General features: G+C 28.4%; 2 protein-coding genes across 2 annotated transcripts; both read right to left on the bottom strand.

Annotated features, from left to right (window-relative positions):
* Nucleotides 1-126: 126 nt before the first annotated feature.
* Nucleotides 127-2,499, bottom strand: LOC126855179 (ribose-5-phosphate isomerase). The gene is made up of 6 exons (XM_050602602.1): nt 2,351-2,499; nt 2,204-2,264; nt 1,430-1,545; nt 1,218-1,351; nt 999-1,140; nt 127-920 (listed from the first exon to the last, which is right to left on the bottom strand). Exons 1-6 carry the CDS (start codon nt 2,477-2,479, stop codon nt 714-716), a joined length of 789 nt encoding a protein of 262 aa, XP_050458559.1. The 5' UTR covers nt 2,480-2,499; the 3' UTR covers nt 127-713.
* A 584-nt stretch (nt 2,500-3,083) lies between these two features.
* Nucleotides 3,084-16,047, bottom strand: LOC126855178 (E3 ubiquitin-protein ligase KCMF1-like). Its single transcript, XM_050602601.1, has 8 exons — nt 15,823-16,047; nt 13,952-14,119; nt 13,433-13,572; nt 13,129-13,325; nt 11,328-11,520; nt 10,814-11,031; nt 9,761-10,217; nt 3,084-9,411 (listed from the first exon to the last, which is right to left on the bottom strand). Exons 1-8 carry the CDS (start codon nt 15,836-15,838, stop codon nt 9,235-9,237), a joined length of 1,566 nt encoding a protein of 521 aa, XP_050458558.1. The 5' UTR covers nt 15,839-16,047; the 3' UTR covers nt 3,084-9,234.
* Nucleotides 16,048-16,103: the final 56 nt, after the last annotated feature.

The raw sequence follows: 16,103 nt of genomic DNA, 5'->3' as shown, positions 1-16,103 counted from the left end.
CTCTCAACTTAATCTATAATATTTTTAAAAATACAGTTAGCACATTCTATTTTTTCACTTGTTCAATACAATTTGAAAAATTATATACATAAATAATCTAGAGATATGTAAATTAATATGTATATATAAAATCCGAATAAGATTTTATTTTTTACATCATAAAATACATCATAAAGTATCTTCATTTATCTCTTTAGATGCATAAAACTAGATAAAAATGAGAAATATATTTTGTAAATATACGTGTATATTTTATTGTATATTTTATTTAAAAAGCTCTATTTCATAATTCTATATTATACTTTGGAACAAACATGTATTATAAATTTCATAATATTTCATACATAATAAAATGCTATATCTTATTTCATTGTTATAAAACATATTTTTAAGAATATTGAGCTATTTATCTTGAAGCTTTGATTAACTATAACAATAATTATAATTTGCTTATATAGTAATAAAGAAAATTATTACAAAATTATATATATATCTTTATACATATAAATTATATATAATAAACAAAAATATAGGAATATAAGAAAAGAGACAATGCAATTAAAATGACATATATGGTAAAATGAAAATTAATATTTCAAAGAAAGGTTAGAGAGAAGATCCTTTGTTGATAATATCAATAATATAAGATTCATTATAGCCACAATATTATTGTCCAAAGATGATAGAAAACGTAATTTACACATTGATATGTATTAAATCTTTTGGATGTTTGAATCTTGTTCCTTTACACTACCATCTTGCATACCAAAGAAAGCTTTCTCCGCCATATTTATAAATAAGCCAGTTTCAATGACACCAGGTATCAGAGATATTTCCTCATTAATTTTATTCCAATTAGTCAAGTCTTGTGGAAAATGCCAGTCTAAAATAAAATTACCATTATCTGTTATTACTGGACCCTGTAAATAAAATATAAATTATTTACATACTATTTATATTTATTTAATAATTTGAATAATAAAAATATATCCACTTACAGCTTTTGCCAGAGCCATTCTAATTTTTGCGGTTCCTCCATATGTTCTTTCAATTCTACGTTGAATCGGCACATATGCCATAGGAACTACTTCAATAGGAATTCCTTTCTTATATTGCTGACCAAGCTTTTGTGAGTTTTTCCTGAAATGTAAAATACATAAAGAAATTACATATTTATGGCTTTGTAGATAATATTAAAGTAAAAATTATGCTCTTACGTATAGTCTGCTATAACAACAAACCGCTGAGCACAGGAAGCAACAATCTTTTCTTGTAATAAACATCCTCCACCACCTTTAATAAGATTCATTTCAGCATCAACTTCATCTGCTCCATCGATTGCACAGTCCAGCTATAACCATGTAAAAGTCATGTTTATAAATGTCATATAATAAAAAATATAATATAGAGAAAATACTTCGAGAATTACCTTTGGATAAGTTTCTAAGTCACCTAAAGTTAGATGATTATCTAATATAAGTTGACGAGCTTGAAATGATGTAGGAACACAGACTATGTTGAGTCCTTCCTCTTTGACACGTTCAGCTAAAAGCAAAAATCTTTGTAAACACATTTGCAAAATCTAATATATTGACAAAATATTTAAATATAATAAAGATATAGTTTATTAATCGCAAAGAAAGAATAAAGTATTATTACAACTTATATAGAAAACTCAATCTAACATATAAAATTTTTTATGATGTAATAAGAATAAAAAAATATGCTGATGTTATCAGTGAAAAGGTCAAATGTTAATTTAGCCATATGTTTTTCAATAAAACAATCCAGAGAATAATGCATAAAATATACTGTGATATCAGCGTTTAAATTTTAAAATTAAATTAAAAGTAGAAAAATAATCTCCTACCACAGCTATCAACGCCAACGTATCACACTCTACAACATTAATTGTATCATTTGTTTTAAAAATGACTTTAGCAAGAAAATGGATTTTTCCTATCCACATATTTTTTTTATACGAATACATGTATTGGTACACAGAAAGTTTAATATATTAATAGTAATAAAATATATTTTTGTACAGTTTTAATATGTACATTCGAATGTTTTTTTGGAGAAATAAGAATTCTAAAATAATATTAAAACTGGCTGATAACTAATTAAGTATATCATAATGTTCAAAACATACTATTCTCAAATAAAATAATTTTTAAATAATTATATGTTAAAGAAACATTACCAAGTCTATGAACGGCATAAATCACAGTGGATCCGCTACCGATTCCGACCACAGTGTTATTCTGGAAAACGATTCATTGGAATATTAATATAACCTCATAAATTAACTGATCAATTATATATAATCTTTTTAAAAAAACCAGCTTGCCTGGACATATTCGTTCACGGCTTTATAAGCTGCAATTTTCTTAGCACTTTCGAGCGGACCCATCTTTAGTGAACTTATCGGAACATCGTGCCATAATCTGGCGGCTATTTGAATAGGCAAACGGACCATATGTGAGTAGAATGTAATGGCTATAGAAGCATCATATTCTTTTTATATTATACGAATCACGTGCACGTATATTATAAGTATCCGATTAAAAATCGATTTTTCAAAGCATCGAGAAAAATCGCTCTTTTAAAAAAAAAATCGATTTTTTTAGATCTATCTTGAATATATTCGCGAATTGATTCTTTTAAATTCTAGATATTAATTCTTGAGATCTTTAATTGAGACATAAGAGTCATAATAAGCGCGTGTGTTTTATTTATTCTTGAATATGATTTAAATAATTATATGAAAAAAGATATTGCAAAATTTTTAATTGTTACTATAAAAAATATATAAATTATATATAAATATAGAAATAAATAAATACATCTCTTGTAATAATTGTTTTATTCTTTGTATTCTGTTGATCCCGAGCATTAATAATATTATCATCACATATATATATATATATATATATATATATATATATATATATATATATATATTTTAGTGTCAATCTATATTTAGGTTCTGATTCACTCGAATAAACATAAAAATCCTTATTTTCGGATGTACTTCATAAATTTGATATGCATATGTAATAGGAAATAAGCAGACATATATGTCTTAATTGAATTTCCATTATATTCAGCATCAGAGGCATATAACACAAAATACAACCAAACACAATTTACACATTTCAATAATTATTATATATAAGATCTTACTTGAATTCTCTCTCTTCTTCGCTATTAGTGATTAGCAATAATATTAATCAACACTTTCCGTTTTAACCGCGTATCTATCACGCACAAGATTTCGATTATCAATGCATCCTCTCATCTTTCATCTTCTCTCTTTTTTCTCCATCTTATTTATTCATTTGCTCTCACTTTCGTTCATTACAATCATGTATTCATACATATTCGTATAGCATCATCATCTTAAAAGTCAAGTAAAAATCCATGAACTTCCCCATGGTAATTCGTGTAATTATGTACTCCAGCATAGAGAAAAATTTTTAACAAGACATATCATTCAGAACTCTGAAATCTATTCCTGTAGTTGTATGCAAAAAAAAATCTCATATATTCGATATTAAAAATATTCAATACTTAATCGGTGATTTATTAACTTAACCGCTTAAAATTTGTTTTTATCGCTTGTTGATCAAATAATTAAATTCTCTCTTCAATAAATTAATTGATATCTTTATAAAAATTAAGTTACACTGGAATAAAGAAAATTTCCATCTAAAAAAGTAATGTCACTAATCAAGAATTTTTTAATTACATTGACAAACTAGACCGCGTTAAAGTGATCCGATGTGAGCGTAACAATCGCAAAAAGCAAACTCTTAACACCAATTGCATAAGTATCTTATATTATGCATCTAGATCGTCTAAATAATCCTCTACAAATGGAAGGAACACGTATATTTTCCATAATTATTTTTAAGCTTTCGCATAAAATTTAATAAATTTCTTATTTTAATTTTTGGCTATTTATCCTTTAAAACGGATGGGTTTAACGTGACCATAGCAATAAAAACAATTATGTCGAACATCTCTCTTTCGTGATATAAATCGGGACATAATCATCTATCAATTAGTATGAAATTGTATTATGAAATTAGATCACCAAATAAATAATATAAGTCTCCTATTCTTTCTCTTCTCAATTTGATTACGCATATACAAGAAGATATCTGTCAAAATGTGAAAGTAAAATTGTATATATTTACCGAAGTTATTATTTATGTATAATTGATATTTCAAATAATTTCTTAATAGAAGTTTTCAATCAAAGTATCTATCTAATAAAAAACATCAACTTGATTGCCAATATAAAAGATAATATTTTTCTACAATTATAATATAATAGATTTCTACAATTTGATAGATATTTATATGAGACATCGCATTAAGATGAGAAACAAACGTTTTTTCCTATTCATTTTTATGTTTCTTTCCTGTTTTAAAAAATAGAAAAAATAGAATTTCTTCCAGTCAAAAGAACTTTGTTATTTTCTTCTATCATTTCTTTCTGTCTTACATAGCGCATGATTCTTCCAAGAAGTAATACAATGGCAAACTGCGTCTAAAATTTTTCTTGCAGAGGAATTGGATCGCACACAAGGTAACTATAATCAGCACATTTTTTTCTATCTTTACACATCTACTACATGCAGCTTTTCTCTAACTTTTATAATTCTTTTCCTTTATCAAGTATATCGCTCGCTTCTAATTAAATCGAAACCGGTATAATTACGACAAATTCTGATTTTTAGCATAATTAACACAAAAAAACTTAATACTCTTAATACTCTTCTTGCAAAACCTTTTTTTTTTTGTTTCTTTATTTAAACAAGAATGATACCGATTTGCATTATAACGAATCGATACGTTACGGTTTACAATGACAGATTGAAGTATTATATACGTGTATTATCTTCAAATTCTCTATGTTCATTATCCCTATTCGACATTTCGTACAGACACGTTATATATTCTTTACTAATTAATAAAATTACATTTATTATAACGACGAGATTTTTAAATTAATCTCGCCTTAAGAGCAACAAATATAAGAAAAATAACCGCGGAGAATTTCTCATTTCATGTTGTATGTAATGAAAACATATTGCGCTATCGTAACATAAATATGTTAAATAAAGCATTTCAACAAAAAAACATATGCATGTATTATATCAGAATCATTCTCATATTTATATTTATATATAATATATAATTGTTGCGAATGATAGCGTGACCTCGCTTAATCTCCATTCATACACATTGATAACGCAATATATTACAATGGCATTCCCTTCGTTTTAAAACGATTGATAATTGTCTATTGTATACTATAATCAGGCATCTTCATTTGGGTTGCAAATTTAGATATACACAAGTCTTAAGATTATTACATTAATAATTAATATAACTAAAAAAATAATTGACTAATATAATTAAAATAAAATATGTATTAATAAGATTGTAATATAATCATTAATAAATCAGAGATTTGACAGGATTCAGTTTTTAATGTTTGCCCTTTAAGCTCTCTATTTTCTTTTGCTTTTTTCTCGAATTCTATCACATATCTTTTATTAACTATACACATATACAATATTGTATATGTGTATAGTTAATGAAAGTTATACAATATTGTATCATTATTTCAAATTTACTTCGGCACGTGCGCAAACATAATATTGCATGACGTATATTGAGGAAATAATATGCTATCACGTGCATCTGTCTTTTGTATATGTATATATGTTACTGTAAATATGATTAATTAGTTATTATGAATAATTATCGGTAATTATGAATAATTGCCAAATTAATCAAATTTTTTTTACTGTAACGTTATAATTCAGTTATGTGATAAACATTAATGGTACATAAAAATATAATGATTATAAATCAAATATTTATAAAGGAAGAGGATAACTTTATGTAACAAAAAGAAAAATGAGGAAAAAAATATCGTAAGAATTTTTTTTAGGGATTGTAATAATGTTAGTACGCTCAATTTTGTACGTATATTCATTGATAAATTTTTCAAAATGCTTATTTGCATGAATTCTGAAGTCTTTCTTGCTAAAATCTACGAATCTTGATCAATCATTATGTAGACTGGGAAAAGATGCTGAAATAGCTTTTGTGAAACTTCCTAAAAATTTTCCAACATTATTTCATGTAATAAATATATATATGTATATATAATGTTGTAAATAATAATAACAAAAACATTCAAATGAAAACAGAAAATTTGACATCTGACAGTTCGATTAGTGATGTAGAAATAAGGGAAACACAATTTCTCAAATAAAAATAAAGTATGCAATGTTTTGTTTTTAAACTTAATTAAACAAAAAAAAAACGCAATTTCTAATCAATTAAATGATTTATATCGATTTAGAATCAAGAAACTTTGTTTCTGAATTATAGACCTCCGTAATTTGGGCAAGAATCATCATAATATATTCTATTTGAATAAATAATTGATTCGGTCAGAATATATAATAATACAATAAATTCGCTCTCAATATCCGTTATTTGATAATTTTACGTATGCATATGTTTATTAAGATCAGCTCAGTACAGTATTAATTCTTGGAGCTTCATTGGAGCATCATGCGCAAGATATTCACAATGCAGACACATCCATCTTTCAAAGAGAGTAATCGATCCCTTTCATTAATTTCTGAGGAATCCTGCATTAAGGCAATTCAGTGTATCCCGTTTAATTTGTTTCGAATCTATTTCTTCATAAACTGCAATTAATTACACAGCACAAAGTACAAGATTGTGAATAGCTATTCGAAAAAATACTCGTTAAAGTGTATACACGTCGAATATAGATTAAAGAGATAAGCAAAACATCCAGGAAGATTAAAATATATCAAAAAATGGCAATTAAAAGTTAAACACATTCCTTGCATACACAATTTGTCCTCCTAATTTCTTTAATTTTTAATTTCAAAGTTCCTCGATATCTCGCGCATAGAAAATAAAATGACCAAGCTCTGAATTTCATACTATAATATAGATTCACACACTAAATAATATTTCAACGGATCTCTACACATTGCGTGTATATTTAATTTTTGCATATTTTTTTTATAAAATGTTACACGTTTCGCAGAACCACCACATCTTGCTGATACACGCTCACACGGGATAGTAGGCAAAAGATAATTTGAATTAACGAAATTAATGACAGGACAGAAAATTATGTATGCGACAATGAGCATGCAAGAAAAAAGGCAGAAAGAGATGAAAAAACAATAAAAATTTGAGAAAGACAAAAAATGCTTATGTATACAAATATTTTCGAAATCTTCTACTCTCTGAGTAGAAATTTTACAAATGCATCACATGCATACTTTGACACAATGTTACCAATGTTTCTTTGTGTGTGCAGAAAAAAAATAAAAGAAACAAATAATTTGTTATTAAAAATATTAATATATTCGCGAAATCTCGCTTTCAAAAAAAATTTAAAGAAAAATTTAAAGATTTTTATTGCCGTGATTGATTCATAATAAAACAGTTTACGTTATGCTTCTTAAAACATATATTAGATATATATTCCAAGTATAGTTTTAAGAAAAAACAGAATTTTTTAAAAATATTATTACAGTTATTTTTTTTTTTAATGCCTTAAAATGATGTGATTAATTTCAAAAAAAAAAGTTTATTCCACAACTATATTGAATTACGATCTACAATTATGTAATTCACAATAATCTAAAAAATAATGATCTCTGACAAAGTATTTAATTAAATATTAATAAAACATTTAATACCATTTAATAAGCGCAAAAGGCTAAACCATTCTGAGAGATTAATTTATAAAGTTGTCGTATGATAATAATTTATGACAGTTAAATGTAATCTCTCTCCACTTTATGACATCATCTTCTTATGCCTTGTATAATTGCCAAGGGATGGTCCGCGCGCTAGTGCCAATTTACTAAATCAAATTTAATTTTATTAAACATCTATTTACCTAAGATAGTCTAGTATATAAAATTTTGTCAGTATCTTTTCCTATTTTTTTTCGTAAATTTATTTGACATATAGTGTTGCAACGAGTAAATTTTATTTAAAACAAATTGAAAAATTATGGAAGTTTAATTAGCTACAAATAATAATTGTAGATTATAAAATAATATTTTTTTATATATTATACCAATGATTTATTGATTGTAAAGCATACAGAGGAGTTTTTCTCTATTATAACGAGGTTTAAATCTATGTAGTCATCTGAAAAATATGCAGTAACATTGTTCTGCACTGTTATTCGTGACAGTTCATTTATTTATCTCTACAATAGTTTTGTCTATATTATCTTTCACTATTAGTGCGCCGGAGAAGTTATCTGAAGATTAGTTTTTAACAATTTAAAAGCGTTAATGTAATACGGACCAACCCAGGCGTTCGTGTATTTTTCTTTGAAAAAGAGAACGCATACCGTGTTTTAAAGTACATAGCACATTAGCAGTCGATTGTTCGATAGAATTTATGCTGCATATATAAATTAACAAAGTTTTTATCATTTTACTTATATTGTAACAACAAACATATATAATTAGTACACAATGTAATTTTGAAAAATTTCATTCCTGTACATATTCGTCTAGATTTGCTGGATCACAATACAGTATATTCTCGTGTATACATCCCTATCCTTCTATACTTTGATGAACTGAATAGTGAACGCTAATGTCGCTGTCTTCATAAGATCTTTCTTTTTACAGCACATTTATTCGTCAACACCTGTTCTCAGCGAGAATAAGAGATAACGCCATAGTAGAACTTCAGTGTGAAAGAACGTGGCAAGATTCGTTCAAAGAATAGTATTCACGAACGAATTTTATATATTCCGAGAATGACTGCAAGAAGTGAGTTATGTACATTATTATTCCACAGATATGCCACAAGGACCAGCGTAAATCAACTTTTGCCCTTATTTCATGTCACATAACAGTATAGATGGCGAGATTAAAGTTCGGGAAAATAGTAATAGTAGCAGGGCACAAGAAGATGAGGAAGAAGAAGAAGAGGAAGAAGAAGAAGAGGAAGAAGAAGAAGAGGAAGAAGAGGAAGGAGAAAAAAAGGAGGAGAGGGCGTTTCGAATAATTATTAATATATATTATAATAATAACAATAATGATGAGGTGTTCTAAACAGTGCTAGGACTAGTGCTAGAGGGTCCTGTGTGAGGAATCAGGATGGGTGGGTACACGGGCTAAGGAGGGGTTAGTGTGGGGGTGGTGGCTCTGTAGATTGGTTTCTTCCATCTACAGCCCTAACCGGCTTCCTACGCGAAGAACCTACTCCGCCTCTGACATAAGCGGGCGCCGGAGCTGCTATCGGTTCCCTCATAGTTCCAGTACCAGTATTCCTAATCGGTGGCAGCAGTGGTTGCTGCAGTACCTATATTACACGAAATTCTATAAGAATTCGATGTTACTATTTATATATTGTATTGTGATTTTCTATTGTATATTAGTTTTGACATACTACATCTGGAACTAGATATAACATGCCACATGAAGTAAGAAGAACATTCCACGGCCACCATTACGCATATTGATAGCTAAATTTATAAAATATGATAACTGAGAGATAAAGTTGTATGGGAAAAATAAATATTAAATATAGCTACATCGAGTTCCAAATATTTCATATATATTACTTTCATCTTTCATATACATTTTCTAATAAATTAGAAACAGTAAATACTTTAAATTGTATATTAGATGTCAGAAAAATGGATGCTTACCAATGACTGAGGACACACACTGTGCATTAATGTTTGAACTATAGGTGGATTTTGCGTTGCAATGCTATTAGGATTCGCAGATAAGCCCTGATTTTGTAGACCTGAGCCCATGCTACCAGTTGTTGTAGCAGCAGCAGCAGCCTGCAGAATATGTGATTCCTTTTGTTGCATAGATGTCATCATGTGTTTATTTGTAGCTTGTTCCCTTTTTGTTTCTTGAGCTAAACTCAATTTCTTTGTAGGGATGATGGAAGTATTGGCATTTGGTGTTTCAGGGCTGGTCGTGGCAGTAGTCGCATTTGACGCCGGCGTTTGCACGGTACATTGCTGTTGCATCAATTCTGACAATGTTTGAGAAAGCGTTGCAACAATAAGTTCACGTGCAAAAAGACTTCTATTTGCACTCTCGCGTTCAATACTTTGCAATTGTGAATCAGACAATGTAGTCGTAATGCATCTACACAAACATGAGAAACAATCATGTTTATTAAATATAACAATAATCAAGTTTTACAATATTCACAGCACTTCAATAAACATATATATTGATCTTTTCGTTGTTTATATGGATAGATATTTAATTTTACACATACATACACACATATGAAGATATAACAATCAGAATGTGCTTACACATGATAAATGCACATTGTAATATTGTTAAAAATAAATACTTGAAATAATTTATAATATAATTTTTTAGCAATTTATAACTCATAATTCTATAAAATTCTGTAAATTATTGGAAAAAAAGCTAAATTTCAAATCATTATAATCTCTTATAAATTAAAAATTTTGTTTTTTTTATTACAACAAAAATTTGATTAAAAACTCTCTCTTTTTGATTAAATATTCAGTTTTAAATATCTTAATAATTACAATTCACATTAATATTTTGTAAAAGTAAAACGCTTGAAATTAGTATATTTATTTACATATTATAGTATATATTGTATATTAAAATTAATATAAGAAATAATGAAACACTAGATTTTCTTATAACTTGGAAACATATATGTTTAGAAATATAAATATAAAAAGAGAGAAACATACCTGGGTAATAGAAACATAACATTCTGTGAGTTAATAGAAGGTATACCAGGTGGATTGGCCACATTGGTCGCATTATTGTTACTATTGGCATTATTTGATGCTCCCATAGCAGTAGAATGACCACCACTACCACCACTAGCACTTCCACTGCCACCACTCACAGAACCGATTACTTGTGTCTGTCTCCTAGGTAATCGCTCGAGTTGTTGTCTAGCAGCCTAGGGAAGTAATATTTTGTTTAATATCTATATTGTCTAATTTATAAAAAATTATTAATTCTTCCATTATAAATAACGTTGGAGATAAATGTAAAAAAGTGATTTTTATATAATCATTTTCTTTTTGCATAAAAATAAAGACTTATTACAATATGAATAATAATTATATAGATATAATTCATCAAATATAAATAAATATTTATAAAAAAATATTATATATATGTATGTGTGTGTGTATCTAAATAAAAATTATATTAATTCTTATTGTGTGTAGTAAAAAATAGATTTGTTTATACCCGGACTTGTTGTCGTTCTAATTGCAATTGCATTTGTAATTGCTGTAGTTGCGAAGGTGCCGAGGAACTTTGCCCACTTCCAGCTCCGCTTCTACGTACTCCCGATAATTGGGACAGCAATTCGGCAATTGGATCTATACCTTCCCGATTACTCGGGCTCAATCCTCCAGATGAACTGAAATGCATGTTGGACCTGCAAGTTTAATAATAGTCCAATAAATATTTTTTAAGATAAGGTGATGATAAAAATTGCTAATTGTTGTTAATCATAAATTTTCTAATAAAACATTTTCTAAAAAAAATTTATAGATTGTAAGAAAAAGTTGATAGATAATAATCATAACAATTACTATGTTTAATTTTAAAAATGTCGCCAATAAATAAATTAATAAACAAGTGTTTATACGACCAAACTAGCAATTTATTGTTTGATTATTATATCACGACGTTTCGACCATATGGTTTTGGTCCTTATCAAGTGAAAGTTATAATTAAAAAGTAGAAAGAGAAAAATCGAAATGTCAAACTGACATTGTGTCAACCACTATGTTTGGAATACTGAGATCGAATAAACGACCTTTATTAATTTATCGTATATGTTGTTTAAATTCTCTGTATCTTTTTGGGAGTTAATAGTGTTGTCAAATTTTTTAATAAAACCTAATTTCAGCTATTTCTCTCTTTCTTACATGTTTTTCGTTATGTAGAATATCAGGCGCTGACCAATCGAAGTCATGATCAAATTCTAATTTGTGTTTGCTAATTACGGATAGATTACTTGCATTATAGATTGCGTGCATTTTTATATTATTACAATGTTCCTTGACTCGGGTGCTTAAGTCTTTTTGTCTGGCCAATATACGAAGCGCTACAATTCTTACAATTTATTTTATAAACAACCTCCGTTCTATTGCTAATAGGCACGTGGCAAACTATCTTTGCCACGTTTAATCACTGAATTTAGTTTTTTAGGTATATTGTAAACCACTGTAAATCCCATATTTTTAAGAAACCGACCAACATCGTCACTCAAGCCTTCGACAAACGGCAATGTAGTGCAATGTAGGAGGGTTTGTCTGTACCACTTTCCCCATTACCCAGAATGCTATTGCTCCGGTGTTTCAAAAAATTCAGTCTCTTACAAATATAACGATTTATAATGTGTGTCGGAAAACAATTATTAAGTAAGATCTGCCAAACAAAAAGACACTTAAGCACCCGAGTCAAGGAACATTGTAATAATATAAAAATACACGCAAGTAATCTATCCGTAATTAGCAAACACAAATTAGAATTTGATCATGACTTCGATTGGTCAGCGCCTGATATTCTACATAACGAAAAACATGTAAGAAAGAGAGAAATAGCTGAAATGTTTTTATTAAAAAATTTGACAACACTATTAACTCCCAAAAAGATACAGAGAATTTAAACAACATATACGATAAATTAATAAAGGTCGTTTAGTCGATCTCAGTATTCCAAACATAGTGGTTGACACAATGTCAGTTTGACATTTCGATTTTTCTCTTTCTACTTTTTAATTATAACTTTCACTTGATAAGGACCAAAACCATATGGTCGAAACGTCGTGATATAATAATCAAACAATAAATTGCTAGTTTGGTCGTATAAACATAACAATTACATTATACACAATGATGAGTAGTACTCATATGAAAATATAAATTTATCTTAATTTATAGTAGTGTATTAAAAAAAAAAAAAATATCCAATAAATATATTATACACATCGATAAATAAATTATTATAAAAAAAAGAGAGAGGTATTATTACATACCGACGAGCACGCGGCGCGCCAACTGCTCTAGATGGATGAGGTATCCGTCTAACTCCATGCCTGCTTGCAGATGGTTCATCCAAGAAGGAGATCAGGTCCCTTGGTCCGCTACGATGCTCTAGTGTCAGATGGCCAGCAAAATCATCAGTTACATGATTAGGATCTCCACCTGGCACTGCTGCACATACTGGACAAACCTGTGATAAAAGTACACAAGTTATTATACTTTTGTCTATATATAATCTCTCTTTCTTCCTTTAAAAATATATAAATATATATACTTTAAATAAAAATATATACATACAACTTCAAACGAAGTATCAGGATGTTCAGCAGCAACATGCTCTTGCAATGTAGCTTCAGTTAAACCCATTTTCGCACAATAAGGACAAGTTAAAGATTGAGGCTGCTCCACACTCACTCCTTCGCCACCATAGTATAATTCTATTAAAAGTCGTTTAAAAATGAATTAAGAGATATTCGATAATTGTTATATATATCTTTCTTTTCTCTATAAATTGTTTGAAAAACTTGAGAGAAAAAGAATATATGTTTTTCTTTGCAAATTTCAATATTCTTAAAGCAAAATTTAATAAAAATAATTAAACAAAATTTTTTGTTTAATTATATTATTTAAAAAACATTATTTATCAAAATTCTTTATTTTTCTGTCATCTATAATCAACTGATAATTAACGTTTAATATATTAAAATAATCTTTCTTACTTTGTTAGTATATGCATATATAGCATGCAATAATACTTGTAAAATGTTTGCTATCGGTAAATTAAATATTATATTTTAAATTTGATAAGCATTGTACCGTAATCAGCTCTAGTAAGTATACACTGCATAGGATGATCTGTGAGGTGACGTGTGGTACTAGCACCTCCCTCATAACAGCTGGCACATAGATCATAATCGTAGCATACTAGGCACTTGTACCTACGACCCCGAAAATTTCCCTTCAAACAGGAATCACAGCTTACCCCTAAAATAAATACATTAAATTAATACATAAGAAAATACTTTATAAAATTATTATATATCTCATATATAAAGTTTCATAATTTTAAATATTGCTTCAATTATTTCTAATTTGCCATTACATTCAATCTTTCAAATTTTTATCTAAATTTATTGTTAAATATAATAATAAAAATTTTTCTATTATCATTTTTCATGGACAAAAAATATATGTGAATAAAAGAGCAAAGAACAATAATAGATAGCAAAAAATAATAATTAACAGAAAATTAATAACATTTGTGCTAATCAATAATTATTTATAAACAATACTTTTAAAAATAAATTCTGCAGATATTTCTATAATTAAATATTTAAATATTTAAGTTTTTATATATAAGATTTTAAGTAATATATATAATAGTATTGTAATTTAAAAAATAAGTTAAATTTAACAATCTTAACAAAATTGACTCTAGTCATAGGAAATTTAAGAACATTTTTAACTTGTTGCTAAAGAATTAAAAGTCAGATGACTGTAAAACTATAAATAGCAATACGTTGCAAAGCGAGTCATAGTCTTGCAACAATGGAAGAGACAACAAGATTTGAGACATTATATATATATGCTACACTTGATTGTAACAAATACACACATGAGAATAATTCAACATTATATAAAATGATATAAAATAATTGTCACATATCTATTCATAAATCTATGTACTTCTAAAGTCTATGTATATATAACATATATAGTATCTAATTTATAAAAAAATGTTATAAAACCAATGATATATTATAAATATTAGAATTTTTAAGTTCCTAATTCAACATATTTATTTTTATTTGATATTATCTTTATATATATCAGAAATGATAATTATATAACAAATATAGCATACACATGTTATACCCTACAAAATACGAGTTCTTGCTTTCTTTATACTTTTAGATTGTATAGATTTTTTTTTCTCGTGTTATAAATATATATATATATATATATATATATATATATATATATATATATAAAATATAATTCCACTTATATTATAATCTTAAAGACCAAAAACTTAAGAGCAATATGACTTGTATTAAAACATTATTTTTATGACACACATTAACTAACAACGCTATGATTTCAAGAAAATAACAAACAAAAAGTCCTCACAAAAACATGATTCGCTATATGAAACTGTTATTAACCACTTGTATAAATAATCTCAGACAAAGAAAGTGTGAAAACATTAGAAAAAGCTTGCAATATGTTCTGCAAAGAAAAGTCTCATCATCATCAGGATAAGAGGGCTATAAGTGTTTTGAAAGAGGAGTCAATTGAGAGAATAGAACGATCTGACAGCTGATCAGACATGCTGATCAACGATCGAATGGTAGATCGGAGCAGACAGAGAACCAATATCGTCGCGAATTTTGCGAGATCATCCGGGAAAACGTCGCAAATTCGTAGAAATTCGTGTGAATTTTCATCGCGTGCTGCCATCTGGCCTCTGACATTAGGTTCGCTCGGCTATTAGGAGCTCGCGGGACGTGTCTTATGCATTAAAAAAACGTCTCCGCGGCTCGATCGGACACCGTCGCGAGTCCGCAAAGACTCCTGGTGAACGTTCTCGCATGCCCGAATGCGCCCGCTTTGCCGCAGCCGACGATCTCGCGTATTTATCGCGGGTCGTCCCATGGGCTGAGTCAGAGCGCAGCGCACGTACGTACCTTCATGTCGACTCATTTTCCGTTTAAAATCTCATATACGCCAAACTCCGCGAGCCCCTCGCGATCGTTTGCTCTGCGAAACGCGACTGCTCTGATCGTCACTGAGCGTACACTCGGCGTCGTTCAACTACGGCGGACACGGAGAAAACATCAATCGTCAAACAAAAAATTTCTCGTTAGAATATCCAGCGTAAAACCTAACCCAACTAGGCTGACGAATGTGACGTCACGTTAGACCTACCTATACTTGCTCCCAATGTAGATTGCGTGCCGCCTACTGC

This window comes from Cataglyphis hispanica, chromosome 15 (assembly GCF_021464435.1).
Source record: "Cataglyphis hispanica isolate Lineage 1 chromosome 15, ULB_Chis1_1.0, whole genome shotgun sequence".
Lineage (NCBI taxonomy): Eukaryota > Metazoa > Arthropoda > Insecta > Hymenoptera > Formicidae > Cataglyphis > Cataglyphis hispanica.
The sequence above is the reverse complement of the archived record's forward strand: the minus strand, read 5'-3'. Positions and strand labels throughout refer to the sequence as shown.

Coding starts and splice junctions, on each gene's coding strand:
- LOC126855179 (XM_050602602.1), bottom strand. CDS start 2,479: ATGGTCCGTTTGCCTATTCAAATAGCCGCCAGATTATGGCACGATGTT. Junction 2,265..2,350: donor CCGTGAACGAATATGTCCAG/GCAAGCTGGTTT, acceptor ATCGTTTTCCAG/AATAACACTGTGGTCGGAAT. Junction 1,141..1,217: donor GTTGTTATAGCAGACTATAC/GTAAGAGCATAA, acceptor TTTACATTTCAG/GAAAAACTCACAAAAGCTTG.
- LOC126855178 (XM_050602601.1), bottom strand. Junction 11,521..13,128: donor GGCGCGCCGCGTGCTCGTCG/GTATGTAATAAT, acceptor TTAAACTTGCAG/GTCCAACATGCATTTCAGTT. Junction 11,032..11,327: donor TAGAACGACAACAAGTCCGG/GTATAAACAAAT, acceptor TTACTTCCCTAG/GCTGCTAGACAACAACTCGA.